This window comes from Dryas octopetala, chromosome 1 (assembly GCF_963921425.1).
Source record: "Dryas octopetala chromosome 1, drDryOcto1.1, whole genome shotgun sequence".
Lineage (NCBI taxonomy): Eukaryota > Viridiplantae > Streptophyta > Magnoliopsida > Rosales > Rosaceae > Dryas > Dryas octopetala.
In genome coordinates, this window is record NC_141366.1 from 12,832,413 (window position 1) to 12,852,205 (window position 19,793).

The 19,793-nt window shown below is 39.4% G+C and overlaps 2 protein-coding genes and 2 pseudogenes across 2 annotated transcripts; 3 read left to right on the forward strand and 1 right to left on the reverse strand.

Moving 5' to 3' along the window:
- Positions 1–470: 470 nt before the first annotated feature.
- On the forward strand, positions 471–3,126 carry LOC147298039 (uncharacterized; annotated as a pseudogene).
- A 996-nt stretch (positions 3,127–4,122) lies between these two features.
- LOC147298040 (uncharacterized) lies at positions 4,123–11,830 on the forward strand (annotated as a pseudogene).
- A 2,288-nt stretch (positions 11,831–14,118) lies between these two features.
- LOC147298041 (Nucleic acid-binding, OB-fold-like protein) lies at positions 14,119–14,768 on the forward strand. The gene has a single exon (XM_086229006.1). It carries the CDS (start codon positions 14,188–14,190, stop codon positions 14,617–14,619), a length of 432 nt encoding a protein of 143 aa, XP_086085132.1. The 5' UTR covers positions 14,119–14,187; the 3' UTR covers positions 14,620–14,768.
- Positions 14,769–17,671: 2,903 nt separating this feature from the next.
- LOC147298042 (uncharacterized) lies at positions 17,672–18,343 on the reverse strand. The gene has a single exon (XM_086230167.1). It carries the CDS (start codon positions 18,341–18,343, stop codon positions 17,672–17,674), a length of 672 nt encoding a protein of 223 aa, XP_086086293.1.
- Between the last annotated feature and the right edge of the window lie 1,450 nt (positions 18,344–19,793).

Genomic DNA, 19,793 nt, shown 5'->3' on the forward strand with positions numbered 1-19,793 from the left:
CACCACTTGCGATGGGTTGAATTTTGGCGGCATCGGTTTTGCGGCGCTTTGGGTTTGCGGATTTATCTTGGGTTTTGCGTACGCCTTCAACGCCTTGCCGTCGCGAGGTGTACGCCTTCAACGCCTTTCCGTCGCCTTTCAGTCGTTTTACACAGTCCGGCGACGTCGTGCGCAATCGGCCGCCGCCTCGCCATGACTCGCGCCTTGAGGCGCGCCTGAAGCTCGCCTTTAAAAACACTATTAGAACATCAAAGTATTTTCACATTGCCTTGCTGGCTTGTTCTCTGCTCTTGTTCTTGTTCATCTTTCTCCCAATACATATGACCAAAGAACCTATGACTATCTCCAGGAAACCTTCTGCTACCACTTCTTTGAAGTGGTGGTGTCCACTGCCAAACCTTCTCATATTCATGTTTTTTTTCACCACCTTTTCTTTGAACTTTGTTTCATCCTCCTCTGCACCTTTCCAAATGTCTTATGCTGATCATTGTGCTTCATTTGTCCCTGAGTCAGGCCCGAAAAGATATGCAGATCCTCAGAATGGCCCTCGCCATACTGGTTACTACAGCGATGGAGGTGGCACTGGCATTCTCATTCAAAAAACATCCAATGAGGTCCCAAATTCACTTGAATTCAACACCTGGGATGTTAGAGAAACTTATGTACAAGGCCTGTTCCAGCTTCGAGCAAGTCTTCGATTACAAGGAGATGGTACATTTTACTTTCTGGAAAATTCCACAAGTAGCCTGCCTTTGTATACTGGTGCCATCTATAACTATGAAAAGTCTGGATCAATTCCACATGGTCCAAGAATAGACTTTTTACTAGATGGGTTCTGGTCAGAATCTACTGGGAAGCTTTGTTTGGTTGGCGTTGGATTTAGTTACTGCAATGGACAAAATGATTAGAAAAATTTGTTTGCTGTTCTTAAACTCTATAATTTCATGAATTCCACAAGTCTTACAAGTTTGATCACTGGAACTTTAGAGAGCATGACCAAGAAAAATCCAAATAGTTTTGAACCTGTCTCTATTATGATGCTTCCTAGTATGAACTACCAGTATACTCTGGTTTCTAATAAATCTGATAACAGTTGCTCTTCTGGAAGTGATGATCCGCCAAGTTCTTTGCAGATAGAGAGATTTTGTTCAGTACGCTCAAGAAATGTCTTAAATCGTCAATTTGACCTCAAATATTCAAGCCACTGCACTTCTGCAAAGAACTGCACACCATTTGCAGTGTCTGATTTTCCTCGTGCTGTTTCGTTGAAGGGTATTGACTGTTTGGAGGATAAACGAAGGTTGCGAGTTCTGGTGGAATTTAAAGACAGAAACATCTGGTATCAAAGGCCTTTCAATCCCAATATAACATTAGTTGGCGAAGGCTCATGGATGCAAAGAGAAATCAGCTATGCATTGTTGCTTGTAAATTCTTGGATACGAAATCTTTGAATAGTACTCATGTGGGTGATTGTTCAACAAGATTGAGCTTGAGATTTCCTGCAGTATGGACAATTGGAAACACTAGCGGCATTGTTGCACAAATTTGGAGCAACAAAGCTGTGGCAGAGTCGGGTTACTTTGAAAAGATAACATTTGAACATTCTGGCAATGATGTTGGAATGGTTCTGGGCGTGAAATATGAGTATACCAAAGTTGACAAAGTAAATAAGTTGTGCCCAAAAAAGAAGACTGCAAGTGCTAATTACAAGACCAACACGTACCCCCATCCCCTTTCTTATGACATGAGATTTGTTATGTCAGCTAGAAATTCTAAAGGTGAAGTAGGGTGGGGAAGTTTTTGGCCTCTCACTGTTGGCAATTGGTTTTACTCGCCATTTTGGTATTCAAGGTCTCCTGTGAGCTCTCCTCAGACGTTTCCTGTGAGCTCATCTGTGAGATACAGCAACAACCACAGCAATCCCTACAATATTAGCTACATAATAAGCATCACACTGCTATATTACGGAAAGGTTGACAAATCAATCTTAAATGACGTGCTGATTTATGCTGAAGGGATCTATGATGACACACAAGGAAGCCTGTGCATGGTAGGCTGCCGAAGTCTAGACTCACACAGTAAACAGCCAACAAGTGACTCTGTAGTTTGTGACATTCTTGTCAATTTTCAGTTCGCTCCAACAAATTCAATGAAGAATGTGAGTTTTTTTAAGGGGAGGATCGAAAGCACACGAAAGGAGTCCGACCCTCTTCATTTTGAAGGTATGGATTTGTCTTCGGCTGCAGGTAACGTGGCTGAAGTAGACAAATCAATTTGGAGAATGGATGTGGAGATCATTTTGGTTCTTATAACCACCACACTTTCATGTGGGTTTGTGGCATTACAAATCTTCCATGTGAAAAGACACCCTGATGTGCTTCCCACAATTTCCATTTTCATGTTACTAATTCTAACTCTGGGCTACATGATACCTCTTATGCTAAACTTTGAAGCCATGTTCATACATAAAACCAACCTCCAAAATGTGTTCCTTGGAAGTGGTGGATGGCTTGAGGTCAATGAGGTAATTGTAAGGGTAATAACAATGGTAGCTTTTTGCTGCAATTCCGTCTTCTGCAGCTAACATGGTATGGAAGATCAGCAAATGGGACCCAAAAGGCTCTCATTGTGGGCTTACCAGTATATGCTCTGGGGGCTTTAGCATCTTTTTTCCTAATGAATAGGAGGAAGAACAACAGTGGTATCATGGTCGTTTCAGGTTATCAGGAGCATCCCAATTTGGTGGCTTTGAAATCTTCTTCTGGTTTGGTGTTGGATGGTTTTTTGCTGCCTCAAATTCTGCTCAACCTGTTGTGCAAATCAAAGAACAATGCTCTGTCTGTTTGGTTTTATATTGGAACAAGTTATATTAGACTAGTGCCACTTAAATGTGTTCTTTACAGGGCTCACAGCTCTGCTCATTACCAATTGGATGATTCATACATTTATGCAACTCCTGTGGCAGACTTTTACTCCATTGCTTGGGATGTCATTGTTACTTTTGGGAGTCTACTGTTTGCTGGGATCATTTACTTGCAGCAGAGGTTTGGGGGTCGTTGCTTTCTTCCTCAAAAGTTGAGAGATTTGGGTGCATATGAGAAGGTCCCTACTTTTACTGAATCGTAATTGCCATGTTGATCAGTCTTGCACACCATTTCTGGTATTCACTCTGTCATAGTGTATGTAGACTGAAGAGAGAACTGGACAGTATGTTCTGTCTGCTGTTATTTTCTCGTTTTCATGTTTTTTATGTGAGGCATGTAAACTTTAATGTGTTCACGCACTGTTAATTAGGCCTGATTGGATGGAAATTAACAACATGCACTTACATTTCTCTTTTCTATAAGAACGTCATTGTTGATAGAAGTTTAATGATATTGTCATCTTATACTGATCGAAATTAGCCTTTTTATATGGTTAATTAATGGCTCGAACAAGAAATCTTGCCTCAAAGAAGGCCAAAACTTGTTGGTGGGCTGGGCATGACTAATGAGGAAGGTTATAATGATTCGGAGGCTTGTAAAGAATCACGCTTGCCTTAAAGGTTTAAAACAATATTTTGCACCAGAGTTGTCTGGGGCATATGCATTGAAGCCAAGTACTAGATTGTTGTTTGACTTTGTTTTGCACTAAGAAGGACAAACACAAACACTCAAGGAAGTATTTCAGGATTTTTACAAGAGTTTTAGAAACTTTGGCTGAGTCAAACTTTGCCAATTGTGTGTGTATGTATGTATATATATATATATATATTGGGAACTGCTATTTGCATTCCAAAAGTGGTTTCATGATCTGTGAGTGCATAAAGGAGTGTGAGAATCTTGTTTTGGAGTGCATTTATCATTTCCCTAAATATTTTCTTTGACTTTTTCCCCTCATCTTTGTCCCTTATAGGCATTCACAAAAAACTCAATTCAGCTTTGTTTTCACAGTCACGGGTTTTGTTTTTTTCAGTTATTTATGAAAAGTAGAGGCATGATCAACTCCTTATTTGGTTTGAAATTGTCAATAAAAGAATACAATACAGACTGTGCTAAGTACATAAAAACAATGCAATATCACAGTATTTTCACATTGCATAACTTTTTGTTCTTTTTCTTGTTCATCTTTCTTTCAATATACATGGAGAAAGAACCTATGGCTATCTCCAGGAAGTGCAAGTCTTCTGCTACCAGCTCTTTGAAGAAGTGGTACACACTGCCAAAGCTTCTTATATTCTTCTTTGTTTTCACCACCATTTTTTTGAACTCAGTTTCATCCTCTTCTGCACCTTTTCACACCTATTATGCTGATCATTGTGCTTCAACTGTTCCCTGGTCAACCCCAAGAAGATATTCAGAATTTCACTTTCTCCCACAACATACAGGTTACTACACTGGTGGTGGCAGTGGCATTCTTAGTCAAGAATCATCATATCAGCCTTATAATGAGCCCCAAAATTCAATTGAATTCAATGCCAGGAGTGTTGAAGAAACTTATGTACAAGGCTTATTCAAGGTTCAAGGAAGTCTTCGATTTCAAAGAGACAGTGGGTCGACTTACTATGTGGGAAATGTCACAACTCACCCGCCTCGATATAACAGGTCTCGATCAATTCCTCATCGACCAAGTTCGATAAGCTTTAGTCTAAGTGGGTTCTGGTCAATATATTCTGGGAAGGTTTGTATGGTTGGATCAGGTTCTATATACTCAAAACAAGGTAATTTGCTTAATGTTCCTGCTGTTCTTAAGCTCTATAATCTGATGAATGCTACTAGTGTTACAAGTTTGATTAGTGGAACCTTAGAGAGCTTTATGAGTTCTCAGATTGATCCAACTTATTTTAAACCAGTATCTATTTTGATGCTTCCTCGTATGAACTATGTGTACACTTTGGTTTCAAATAAATCTGATAACAGTTGTTCTGGTGGAAGTGATGTTCCTCCAAGTTCATTGCCAATAGGGAGATTTTGTTCAGTACTCTCAAGAGTACTAAGGCATGAATTTGATCTCAAATATTCAAGCCATTGCATTTCTGCAAAGAACTGCACTCCATTCTCTGTGTTCAATTTGCCTCGTGTTGTGTCGTTGAAGAGTATTGGGTGTTCAGAGGATAAACGAAAGTTGAGAGTTCTGGTAATATTTGCAGACAGTAACAATGGCTGGTATCAGAGGCCTTTCAATCCCAATACAACATTGGTTGGGGAAGGGTCATGGGATGCAAAGAAAAATCAGCTTTGTGTTGTTGCTTGTCAATTCTTGAATGCAACAGATTCTATTACTAATAGTACTCACGTGGGTGATTGTTCAACAAGATTGAGCTTGAGATTTCCTGCAATATGGACAATCAGAACCACAAGTAGCACTGTGGGGCAAATCTGGAGCAACAAAACTGTGACAGAGTTGGGTTACTTTGAAAGCATCGCATTTGGAAGTCCTGAGAATGATATTGGAAGGGTTCTGCTTCCAGGCTTGAAATATGAGTATACTAAAATTGACAAAGTAACCAAGTTGTGCTCGAGAAGGAAGGCTGCTTATGATAAGAAGAACATTTACCCAGCTGCAGATCCATTTTCTTATGACATGAGATTTGACGTGTCTGTTAAAAGTTCTAAAGGAGAAGTTGCATGGGGCTATGCTGTCCCTATCTCTGTTGGCATAGGCTTTACCAGCAGTATTGGTATTCAAATGAAATTCCTGCAAAACCAAGCGCAGGCATTGGACACTCTGTGGCTGCTGTGCGTTACAGGTACAATGACAGCATCCCCCTCAATATCAGCTACATAATAAGCATCAATTTCAAACAGTTGGGCAAAGTGAAGATTTCTGCTGAAGGGATCTATGACGATACACAAGGAAGCCTGTGCATGGTAGGCTGCAGATATCTTGGCTTAAACAGTCAATTACAGCCAACAAATGATTCTGTAGATTGTGAGATTCTTGTCAATTTTCATTTCCCTCCAAAAAATTCAAAGAAGAATCCGGGTTTTGTCAAGGGGATTATTGAAAGCACACGAGAAAAGTATGATCCTCTTCATTTTGACCGTATGGAATTGTCTTCTGCTGCAGGTTACATTGTTGAAGTAGACAGATCCATTTGGCGGATGGATGTGGAGATCACCTTGGTTCTCATATCAACCACACTGGCATGTGTTTTTGTGGCATTACAACTCTTCCATGTGAAAAAGCATCCTGATTTGCTTCCCTCCATTTCCATTTTCATGTTACTAATTCTAACACTAGGCTACATGATACCTCTTATGCTAAACTTTGAAGCCATGTTCAGGCATAACACCAACAGCCAAAATGTATCTCTTGGAAGTGGTGGATGGCTTGAAGTCAATGAGGTAATTGTAAGGGTAATAACCATGATAGCTTTCTTGTTGCAATTCCGTCTACTGCAGCTAACATGGTCAGAAAGATCAGCAAATGGAACCCAAAAGGAGCTTTGGATCATGGAGAAGAAGGCTCTCATTGTGGTTTTACCAGTATATGTTGCAGGGGCCTTGGCTACTTTGCTTCTGATGAATTCGAGGAAGAGTGACAATGATGCTGTGGTGGTTTCAAGTTATCAAAAGCATCCCATTTTAGGTGCCGTGAAATCTTACGCTGGTTTGGTCTTGGATGGTTTTCTGTTACCTCAAATTCTGCTCAACATGTTCTCCAAATCAAAGGAAAATGTTCTGTCCGTTTCCTTCTACATCGGAACAACTTTTGTTAGACTTCTGCCCAGTGTTTTCAGACGCAAAAACATGACGCGAGGCGTTTTAGTCGTAGAAGGCGAGGCGTAAGCCTCAACGCGTTAAGGCGTAAGCTTTTCGGTATATATTTTTTATAATAAAAAAATTATAAATATATATATAAACATATATAAATAGATAAATATATATATAAGTATACAGGAGGCTTCAGTTGCGGGATCCCGCATCCAGCCTATTTGCGGGAGAAGATTGCTGGCCGTTGGATCTCATTAAAAGAGATCCAACAGTGGAGGCTTTAACATATCTCTAACCCGCATAACCCACTTAACCCATCCCCCAACAGAGAAAACCCACACCTGAAGAAGAAAACCCACCCTTGCGCCCACGACCCAGCAACCGACCACCACCATCACCCAGCTCGCCGTCGACCCCCACTTCCGACCTAAGCTTACCGGCGAACACACCAGGCGCCGGCCACCCTCTCGAGCTCACACTCTCCCCTCATTCTTTCTCTCGCCCCGTGTCTCTCTCTCTGCTCTCCCCCTCTGTGCGCAGCACCGGCCATCAACGCCGGCCTCCCCTCGCAGTCGCCACTCTCCGGTGACCTTCCCTCAGGCCGGCGACCTCGCCCAGCACTCCTCCAGCCAGCCCAGCCGCGCGCACAGAAAACCCAGAAAACCAGCAGTTTGGCTCGCCTTTGTCTCGTCGGATTCTGACCAATTTCCAGCGCCAATCACCTCCATTTTTGGTGAGATTTCTTCCTCTTCCTTTGGGCTTTTATTTTCCTAACTGATATTGATTAGATTCGAGTATATAGGAATTTGAAAATTTTGGGTTTTGAAGCCATTCGGGTTGTTCTTAAATTTTCGGACTAGAGGGCTATTTTGTTGATTTGAATAATAAATTCTATTCCTAGGAACCCCAATTGTGGTTTAAGATTGAAGGATTTGAGTGGGTTTGAGGAATTAGGCATTTCTTGGTTGAATTTAGAGTTGGGGCAGCCACCTTGGGTAGCACCCATAGTAACTCCGAACCCCCCACTGCCATTCGTGAAACTACGGATTATTTTGGGCATTTGTGCTTGGTATTGAAAGAGTTGCTGCATTGTTGGTTGCTGCATTGTTGGTTACTTTCTTATAAGTGTTTTTGTTTGGTTTTTCCTCTGCTTCTTACTCTGGATGCTATTTTGATATGGTGAAATAATTTCATGGTGCCAAAAGACTCTTTGTGATAGAGGTTAATGCTGAAAGTGAAAATGCATAGGCTTTCTTTGATTTGTTGATTGCTCATAGGCTTACCTTGTTCAAGTGTCTTTATGAATGGCTATGAAAATGCCCTGAGAACTTCTCTCCTCTATTGTGTCCCCTTGATGTTGCCAACGAATGGATTGAGAGAGAGGCAGAGATAGAGAAGAAAAATTTACCCCACTTTTTCAATCAGAATTTATTTATTTGTATAAATTGCTCCCTTGGCTCAATGCTCATTCTTCCTTTTTTGTTTCTCTGGTTACTTTCTGTTTCCTTGCTTGACGGTGATAAGAGAACACTTTAGCATAATAAGGGGAATTTTAATTGTAGAGGACCAAATAGAACAATCCAATTTATGTTGAAAAATCCTAATGAAGTCAGAATGCACTTGTAGGAAATTATTGAACTCATCAATTTTTTAAATCTGTCAAGTGTTCCCCAACTTAATTACTTCCAGCAACAGAATGATTGTTCTCATATTTAACTCTCAAATATATGCAATAAAAGCAAGTTTTGATGGAATTCTATTCTATCCTAAGAATTAAGCATTGGGATTCTAGTTCAAGCATGAAATGGCTTATATTTAGATACCTTACATTGATAAGCATCAAATAGCGTAGATTGGATATCGTACTTTGATTACTATCTTTTTCTCTCCCTAATTCTGTATCGTATTCAGTTTTAGCATTCACCACTTTTAAGTAGGTATGATTTACACATTAGCTGTGGTACTCCTTGCCTTAATACTTTGAGTACTAATTTCTTTTCTTTTCAAAGTGGTTGACTCACTCTCTCCCTCTCTCCCTCTCTCTCCAGGCACAAGAGCACAAGAGCGGAAGGCAGCCTCAAAGTGGTAATCAGTGAAATCCACTTGAGGAAGAACTCCAGAGGAGGAACCAAGCTAGATTTGGCTTTCTCATGAAAACTGTTGTACTACTTTTGATGTTTTTTATGTTTAAAGTTACTTTGTTGTAATGTTTATTCCTTTTGTAACAAGAACAAACTTGGTTGTATTATTGCTTTGGAATGAGGTATTCAAATCCTTACTTTTGTAATGGTTATGTATGAATGATGGCCATGTGTGTTCTAAAAATTTGACAATGTTCTTGGTAGAATGATTATTGCATTAATTGGTATGAAGCTCTTTGTCTTTGTGTTGGAAGCCAGAATCATTCAGTACAACCCACATAACTTTAAAATCACCAACCAAATTGGATTATGTTTGAAGAAAAGTTTAAACACAAGTACATTATCTCATTGCTCGAGAAACTATGCTCTGATCACTTTCATGTTTACTGTATGTAATCAAAATGCAAAAAGACAAACTTCGAATGAGTTGGAATGTCAAACTTAACATTTTTCAAATCAATATTTGTCCTAAAGCACCATAAATGGAGATACAAATAGTCCACTGCACCAACAGAACATATATTTGCATTTCTAGCGACTTCTTATTACACCTCTCCTTTCCAGCCCCAGTACTTCACATATGTTGCTTTTACCTGATGTGCATTGCCTGCATGTCATGCATTCTCCAGTGAACACAGTAAGCACATGGTCCCCTTCAGTGCGTATTTTACTTATCTCAATGGAGGTCTGCTGAAAGGAAAAACATGAGATACAAAAAAGCACAGGTCAGAGAACCACAAAGAGGAACATACATGTACAGAGAAATATGAATAGTGCTACCACAAAAGTATTATCCTTGCTTTTGGGGATGGAAGCTGCCCTGCATACATATTTTTATTCAAGTAACATCAAAAATCACTTAAACTGTTACCACAAAAGTATTATCTTGGTCTATTAATCCAACAAAGCATTCAAAGGGTCAGCAAATATTTCAAAATAAGGTTACAAATTCAAAAAAAAAAAAAATGGTAAGCAAGAACAGAAGCTGAACATTATCTAAACTGATGGTGTCACTTAAAATTATAAATGGTTGTGGGCTGAACCTCACTCTTCTTTTTAAGATTACAAGTATTCTGCAACCCCCCAGCATTCAATTCTAACCAGCAACAGAGAATCTAATGATAACATAACAGGGAGAAGCCAACAGAGTATATCCAAGGTTATATGCAGAAGAAATGCAAACTTTCACTTAAGTATACTAATTATACACATCAATATTAAAGCTTGCGAATTCGGGTCAATATATTGGAATTCGTATAGCATAAATATGAAAGCAAAAACAACAGACACTAGATACACATTGTACACATACCCATATGGATATATGTTTCAAAAAAGAAAAATCGTGAAACGCAATATAATTAAACCCTCTGTGTGTGTGTCCATTGCTTTGTCTAAGAAACAAGCCATCAAAAGCAAAACCAAAACCAAAATTAATACAGAATTTGAAGTTCATGCGCCATTGTTGAACCTTTTGGATATTGCAGAGTAGAATTTCACCCTCAAAACAGTAAATGTAGAATATAGAAAACCATAAAAAAACATTACACGACTAAGAGAACAAATTCAGAAGCCTACACTGTGTTTCACATTTCACAAACCCAGTTTCAAAATTTAACTTAAACAGAAAAAATCAAATTATAAATTATAAAAAAGAAGAAGAAGAAGGGGGGTGGACTCACAGTATATTGGCATGCTGAATATCAGCCTCGAGAACCTTAAGAGAATCTTGGTTTTCTGGGTTTTCTGTGCGTGCGGCTGGGCTGGCTGGAGGAGTGCTGGGCGAGGTCGCCGGCCTGAGGGAAGGTCACCGGAGAGTGGCGACTGCGAGGGGAGGCCGGCGTTGATGGCCGGTGCTGCGCACAGAGGGGGAGAGCAGAGAGAGAGACACGGGGCGAGAGAGAGAATGAGGGGAGAGTGTGAGCTCGGGAGGGTGGCCGGCGCCTGGTGTGTTCGCCGGTAAGCTTAGGTCGGAAGTGGGGGTCGACGGCGAGCTGGGTGATGGTGGTGGTCGGTTGCTGGGTCGTGGGCGCAAGGGTGGGTTTTCTCTGTTGGGGGATGGGTTAAGTGGGTTATGCGGGTTAGAGATATGTTAAAGCCTCCACTGTTGGATCTCTTTTAATGAGATCCAACGGCCAGCAATCTTCTCCCGCAAATAGGCTGGATGCGGGATCCCGCAACTGAAGCCTCCTGTATAAGTATATATATAGAACATAAGACCCAAATATATATATAAGCAAGGGTATTGTTGTCTTTTCAGCACATGTAAAAAAATTAATATTTTAAAATGTTTTTGAATTAAAAAATAAATAAAAACAGTATTAGGACTGTTTAGGCTGTAAAACCAAAGCCTGATGGCCCAAACATAGATAAATAGCTCCAGGAAGATTTTATTCATTCCAAAAAGACCAAAGCCTGATGGCCATCACCATAACTGCAAGTCAACCTTTGCCTTGCACGATCTTACTCGGTTGGAAGAGTGGGTTCTTCTCCAACCGATCTTCTCCAAAACAGAGGTGCAAAAAACCTAGAACAGAGGTTGAAAAAAATCCCGCAGAGTTGGTCGCGAGGCGACGCCTTCAACGCCTTCAGCGCCTTGCCGTCGAGAGGCGTACGCCTTCAACGCCTTGCCGTCGCCTTTCAGTCGTTTTTCACAGTCCGGCGACGTCGTGCGCAATCGGCCGCCGCCTCGCCATGACTCGCGCCTTGAGGCGCGCCTGAAGCTCGCCTTTGAAAACACTGCTTCTGCCACATGCATATGATCTTTTCAGGGCTCACAGCTCTGCTCATCACCAATTGGATGGGTCATACATTTATGCAAGTCCTGTGGCAGATTTCTACTCCACTGCTTGGGATGTCATTATTCCTTTTGTAGGTCTACTGTTTGCTGGGATCATTTACTTGCAGCAAAGGTTTGGGGGTTGTTGCATTCTTCCTCAAAAGTGGAGAGAGTTGGGTGTATATGAGAAGGTCCCTACAGTTTCTGAATCATAATTGTCATGGGGATCAATGTATGTAGACTGAAGACTGAAGGGTGAATTGGAGAGTTCTGAATCTGCTGCTATTTTCTTTCTTTCGTATTTTCAGCATGTAGCCTTCTGGGTCTAAAAAATTGTAAGCTTTAGCGTCTTGTTTTTATCTTTTTTTTTTTTATGTCAAACATGTAAGCTTCAATGTATGCACCTCCATCTTGCTTTTCAATAAGATAACATCATTGTTGATAGAAGTTTTCTGTTGCTAGAAGTTTGATGATAATGTCATCCTATAGTCTGAAATTACCTTTTTTATAAGGTACTTGGCTGAACCAATAAATCTCTTTAAAAGCTATTTACATGCATCAAACAAGGCCAAAACCTGTTGGTAGGATCGATTTATATCTTCTTGTTGGGGTTTGAAATAAATTTACTTATATGTAGAGATCGATACACGTAAACTTACTTACAGATACTTTAACCAATTCTTATAGAGACTGTCTTTGTCAAAAATCGACCTCTTGTCATACGAGTATACGACATACCTGCTACATTGATGTAAATTTTGTTTAATAATTTGTTGGTGTCTCACCGTGTGCTCTTAACGGCCATCTTCCTTCCCAATTAAGTTCCCTTTGGCATCTATTAAATGCACCTTTGGTCGAATCGATTAGTAGAAAATAATTGTCATTTTGTAAAGAAATTCTTTATTATTAAAATATGATCAAGTAATTTTTTAATTTTTATAATTATTTTAATTTATTATATATTATTTTTTAACATTGATTAAAAAGACATTTTTACCCCCAAAAAGTGGTTATGTGCGGGTCACATGACCAATTTTTAACGGCTATTAGTGAAAAATTAACGGAGAGTTCTTAATTGGTGCTTTAAGTAAATTAGGAGTCCTTAATTGAAACATTTTGAATGTCGCATCTTCAATTAGAAAATGGTGTAACAGACGAGTAGTTTTATTAAAATTTTCTCTTTACTTTTATGTGTGTGCTTCCACACGCATATGACCTTCACAGGGTTCGAACCTACGATCTTTCCTTGATTGGTCATCCAAGTCTGTTGTTAATCCTCACACAGGTTTTTTCTCCGGCGTTTCGGATGTCATTATTTGTTGTGTGAGTCTGCTATTTGCTGCAATTAATCATCTACTTGCAGCAGCGGTTTGGTGGACGCTGTATCCTTCCATGTAGAAATAGGCCATATGAAGATTATGAGAAAGTTTCAGTGGCTCGTGATTTCTTGGGAAATGTAACTGTTGATTGTGTAGATGACATGTCACTGTTATTTATACTACTGTTATAATATCAACAGTGTCTAGATGCAATATGTGTTTACTTTAAATTCAGTGTTGATTTTATAGACCTTACTAAATTACTAATAGTGCTAATGAGTTTACATTCTGCTGGCTTGCCTTTTTCACTTGGTAAAACCTTGCATCAGGTTGACACTCTCATTATGGAAAAATTAGATAGAGGTGTGTGTCTAATGCACATTGGCTTGCCTTGTATGAGTATCCTTCTGCCATGGTGGAAATTTTACCATTTTAGTGAATCTAATCATGCTCCTATCAATCTACATATCTGCCTTTGAGGGTAATGACCCATTGATCCAATTCCATACCTTTACCAATGTTGCTATTAATAATTTTGTTGTTAATTGTGAGAAATTTAATATGGATTATGTGATTGTGCACAACATAATTAAACAATGGCACGAATAATTGAACCGACATAAACATGACACAAGTAAATGTGTTGAGTCCGATAAAAAAATTTTGCTCATCAAACATGATACGGCACGAATACCAAATTATCTTCTAAAACACTTTTCAATAAGAAAATTTAATTTCTAAAACAAACAAAAATAAGATGTATTAAAAACTTTAAAAACAATCAAAAGAAAAAACCAATATGTGGGCAGTATCAAGCCCTACATCTTGAATTTTGATTATCTTTTTTTTTTTTTTTAGTTAGAAAAGGAAATCAAATTTGGATACAAACTAGACAATTTCACGATTCTTTCAACTGGACTACCTAACAACTGTTAAATCTTATTATCTAAGTTGAGCATAATTATTAAGTACGAGTAAGACATGAAACATGGACCGAGGCAACATGATACAACCCTTTTTTTTTTTTTTGGGTCTGGATACAACCCATTTGACCTCTCTAATTAAATGATAAAACAAATAAGAATATTATCGAATCCTGAAAAAGAAAATTAAATTTAATGAAAGTACAAATTTATCCTTGGCACCATCCACTATCACTTAAAAACACCCCCCAAATCCCCAACCCAATCCCTTTACCTCCCTCCCTCTCTTCAGTCTCCATTCTCCACCCACAAATACAGAAAGCAGGAAAAATGTTAACCTCATCATCACTCCACCACCCAATCCTCCACTCTCCCCTCCACTCCAAAACCCTAACCCTAAACCCAACTCCTCTCAAATTCCAACCGAACCCAAAACCTCAGTCACATAATCTCCACAGCAACCAGCACAGTCTCGTCCCCAAACGCTTCCCAAACTTGGTCGTGAAGATGAGCAAATCGTCGCCGAAAGTGGAGGAGCAGAAGTTCACCCAAGAAGGGCTGGTCACGGAGTCGCTCCCCAACGGTATGTTTCGCATCAAATTAGACAACGCCGACATGATTATAGGATACATATCTGGGAAAATCCGAAAGAGTTTTATTAGGATTTTGCCTGGGGATAGAGTCAAGGTTGAAGTCAGTCGCTATGATACCACCAGAGGTCGTATTGTTTATAGACTCCGTAACACTAAGGATTCTCCATAATGGGTTTCTTCTTCTTTTTTTTTTTTTTTTTTTTTCTTTTTGGTTTTAATTTTTATTTGTAAGTGACACTGAAACATTGTGCTATATAATGTGAATGTGTGAATGAAGTGTTGTGTTGTGTTGGCAATTTGGATTGTATCATGTAATTTCAAGTTGGTTACTGAAATCTGCTATAGTGTTATGTGGTTGCAAAATTGAAGTGTACAATCTTTTGTTGTCCCATATTTTTAGTTTTGCTTGAGCTGCATTGCTTATTGATCTTTTTGGCAAGATTGGTATGTGAGATTTTTAGCTCGAGTGATGTGGTATGAGATTGGTTGGATGAGGGTGGGGATGGCTTGGTGTGGCATGGGATGGTATGGAATGAAATGGTATGAGATGAGTTGGATGTGGGTAGAGATGGTTGGAGTGGCATGGGATGGTACAAGATGATATATTATGAGATGAGTTGGATGAAAGGCAAAGGGTTTGGCAACAAGCAAACGGCTTTCTATCGTAGTTGCAAGGGTTCCGAACCTTAACTACTTAAGTACCAAAGGCTGCTTTCGGTTGGTTTCATAAGGGGGCTGTTCACTACAAGCTATCGGTAGAGATTGTTGGAGTGGAATGGAATGGTATGGGATGATATGATATGAGATGGCTGGGATGAGGGTAGAGATTGTTCAAGTGGCATGGAATGGTATGAGATGATATGATATGAGATGGGCGGGATGTGGGTAAGAGCATTCGAGTGGCATGAGATGGGTGAGATGAGGTAGAGAGCGTTCGAGTGGCATGAGATGGTACATGATGAAATGGTATGAGATGGGTTGGATGAGGGTAGAGATCGTTGGAGTGGCTTGGGATGGTACCGGGTGACTTGGTATGAGATGGATTGGGTAGAGATGATTCGAGTGGTAATGGAATGGTACAGGATGATATGCTATGAGATGAGCGGGATGAGGGTAGAGATTATAGGATGCTTTTTGTGCTTGCCATTTTGGTAGCTTTGGTGGGATGCTTTTTCTAGTTCAATCTTCAATATATATGGCCACAAAATGCATCTTTTTGAGAGAAATTGGTTCCCCCTAACCTTCACCATTGTGTTCCTCACTCATTCTTATTGTTTGAATGAGTTACGAAATTAGAGGGGGTGCTTGTTATTTATTAACATGACTCACATTTTACTGAGTTCTAGTGTTTGGATGAATTGAATTTCACTGGTTCTGCAATGTAAATAATCATTTTGGAGAAGAATTGGATGTTATTATGTTAGTCATGCCAAATCTATATGATCCTTTGAAAGAGTAAGAGTAACCAAGGTTACGGTAAAACACACTAGAGAAAAACAAACACTGATATCTATCATGTTCAACAGCGTATACCATCAAACCTGTCCTACTCTTTCTCCTACATATGTATGATGTACCGTGTATTTGCAAAAAGTAGTGTTATTGTGTAGAACATGAAACGACATAATGTTGAATGTAAAACGACATAATGTTGAATGTGAAATGACATAATGGCTAACGTTTCTTTAGAGATTGACCAGTTTGGTATTGTTGTGAGATAAAGTAATTGTGAGAAAAAACTGTTATGAGATAAAGCAATCCTCTACTTGCTTATTTTGAACCCGCAAAAACAGCTTATTTTGACTCCATTTTTTAAAATAAACACATTTGAGTCAAAAACTTTTAAAATAAGCTCCTTATTTTAGCCACACCTCAATACCAAACTGGGATCAACACAACGAACCGACAAGCGATTACTCGAATAGCATTGTATTTTCCTATTTCTCCTTTTGCTGGTGGGCCAAGTAGAGCCAGGCCCAGAAGATCCTCCCTTCATTTCATTGCCATGTACAGACCCATACCCAGATTGCTTGGCCCAATTCAACAAACAAAACAAACCCCACTACAATCAAGGCGACAACGCCGACAAGGCCTAAACCCCAAAACTGAACAAAACACGTGGCAGTAACCCTCAACTTCAGAACACTCCTCCCCCTTAAACCCTAAACCTTCTCTATATGAAACCCCTCCTTAACCCCCTACCCAGTGTAGCCACCACAGCTCAAAACACACGAAATGGCAACCAAAACAATTTTCAAGGACGCCAAAGCCCCACTCCTCTTCCTTCGCAACCCCTTCTTGCCCAAAACCGCTGCTGCAAATCCCGAACTCATTGTTCAGTCCATTCAGGCCGCGCGGCCTTCGACCCAGAAACCGCCAGCTGAACTCTCGGGTCTGCGCCGTTATCTTTATGAAGAACCGGCCAAGGTTGGGCTTGATGGTGTGACGGATGGGCGGCTTTGGGCCTCGGATTCTGCTTTTGGGCTCCGGTCCAGGGCACAGGCCTGCAGGTCACGCGGCGAGACCAGTGACGAGGATGAAGATGATGATGAGGAGGACTTTGATGATGATGGTTTTGATGATGACGAGGACGCCGATGATGATTTGGACTTTGTTGGGTCGGAGTCTGATGATGATTATAAGGTGAAGAGAAAGTCCATATAAATAGGCTTGTTCACTCATTATTAATTGATGGGTTAGAATGTTAGATGCTCCAACTTTGACAATGAATGGATGATATCACCGTTGTCATTGATAGTATTACTTCCAATAATTTTGTATTTGGTGTATTGGGTTAATAGTTTCTCGAGCATTTTCTTTGGCTTCTGATTTCATTTGTTTATTCATGGTTAAGTGTTGTTTAAATGGAAAAAATTCTTATATTAAATAAGAATTTCAATCCACCGCACAGTCAAGAACTCATTAAGAAAAATGAACCATTGCATTCTGATAGAATTAGTTTGAATGAATGTGATTTGGGGGCTTTGTCATTTTTCTTATAAGAGAGTACAATTTCTCTATTTGCCACAGGGTCTGTTTCCAATTGTTTTCCAAATGTAAATTTTGGGTTTGAAATGAAAACCAATGTCACAAAGACCAGGGTTTGTTGATAGGAGAAAGATGTTTGCCTCTGGAAAAATGGCTCAAAACTTGTTTATGCTACAACAGGAGGTTATTTTTTAGCACTTTAGGCAAATTGTAGCATGAATGTTTATTACAAGTCAGATACTCAGAACAGAGTTTCGACAAATTGGGCAAGTTAGATGGTTCCTTAACCAATGATCAATGCAATTGGAATGAAACATGTGCTTGCATGCAAATACACGACAAAACTCGCCATCTACAAAATCCTCCAAGCAAATGGCACACCGATCACTGCAGCAACTTGATTTTATTTCACAGCCGCCTTCACAGTACTGCAAAGGCGGTGGCAGTGCCTCTAAGCCCCGGACTCGAAGGGCCTGAAGCCTCTGCTCTGGCCCTTCCTCCATCACCATGTCCTCCCAAACTCTATCCAGCACTTCCATTAAGAACATCTGCAACAAGGTGACAACGTTTTCCAGCTGAGCTTGAGGCAATGCATCTTCATTATGATGATGGAGAGATGGATCATCTCCTCCTTCAATGTCGGGGCGATCATTGCTTCTGTTTGGAAGCCAAGAAAATATCACTCCGACGATGTGATGGATAAAGGCAATGAGAAATAAAACTGCAGCGCAGAGAGCTAATTTGCCAAGTGCTACCCAAATTACAATACGGCCGGGAGCGGTGAATTTTTCTTGGCTTAGAAGAAACAGAAAAGCCGCGATTCCAAGAGCGAAAAAGAGAGATAAAAGAGTAAGAGAATGGGGAGGGTGATGAATAAAAATGGTACCTATAATCATGCTGTTCATGATGAGAGCTAGGAATGCTTTCATGAACACATTAGGCTAATTGGTGCATGGCCCTGCAGCATGCATGGTTTTTGTTCATAAATGAAGCTTGTGACATAACTGCTAAAACCCATCTGGTAGTTTTTTGTTTTACAACTGACATCAAGTTAGAGTACTAGACCCTAAACATAGAGGTGCACATTTCTTTTATTACCTGTCCTTTTAACTAAAAAGGCAACAACATAGGTTAAATTTTATTATGTTTGCGGCGGTAAAGGTTTTGTGTGTTGTCGTGTGTCCGGCCACCACATAACTGTAAGAACTACATACATGTTGTGAGAGGAGGTTATACATAACAATTTTTTTTTTTACTCTTTAGCTTCCTGTTGAGGTCTATCTATCATATAGAGATACTCGCTGATTTTCTTGATAAACTTAATTCGTTACTTCCAATTAGGCAAATCTAAGGTTCAAACCACATACAAACTTTCAATGATAGGGCATTTCAAATTTTATAGCAATTTCTATACCGTAAACTATGGTATCTCCAACTATATGCAAAAGGACATCCCCACAATGCATCATGCATGCATGGTAGTTTCCGGATGCATTGCAATTTAAAAAACATAATAATATATGGAAAAGTTAGAAAACGAATATATAGAAGTAATCCATTATATGAATGGCCGCAATATAAACATATGGGCGAGTGAAGGCAACATGACAGATTGACAGTGGTAAGTGGCTCGATGAAATGCCTCACAGAGGCTGAGGCAATGACAAGCAATGAATGGAGCCATTCCCAACATTTCTGTTTCAAAAAATATATTTGAGAGCTTCATCACACCCAAGCAAAAATCATGGATCCGCCATTGGAATATGTATTTTGTGAACCAATGGAAAACTTGTTGGGCAAAGGAGTTTTATTTTTAAAGGGAAATTGAAGTTAGGAGTAGCATTTTCTTAATAAGAAAACAATTAATATGACTAGCGCAATTAGATAGGTAGGGATTAACCAGAACCCTACCCATCAAATTATAGTTTACGTTTGAGTTGACCTTGGACTCATTCTCTCTGTGTTTGCAAACTATTTTTTGTGCGATTCAGATTTTCTGCTTGTTTTTTCTTGAGTTTTATTTTTCGTCGTATGTTATAAATTCAAAAATATATGAAAAATAAATGAAATGATTCAATGGTGAGGTCACATTTATAGATTCATAATTCTTAAATTTATGGTCAGAATTGAAACAATCAAAAATAAGTCTAGCAGATAATTCAAATCCATCTTTTACGTTGCTTAATTACATGTCAGCTCGACAATTTCTTACCATCACCAAAAAGAATTTTTCTTAAAAGAATTAAAAAAATGATTAAAGGTTTTGTGTCTACAATTTTCACTTGCACACGTACATGTATTGATCTGATCTAGTCATAAATCCAATACACAATTTCGACAAATGGGGCAAGTTAG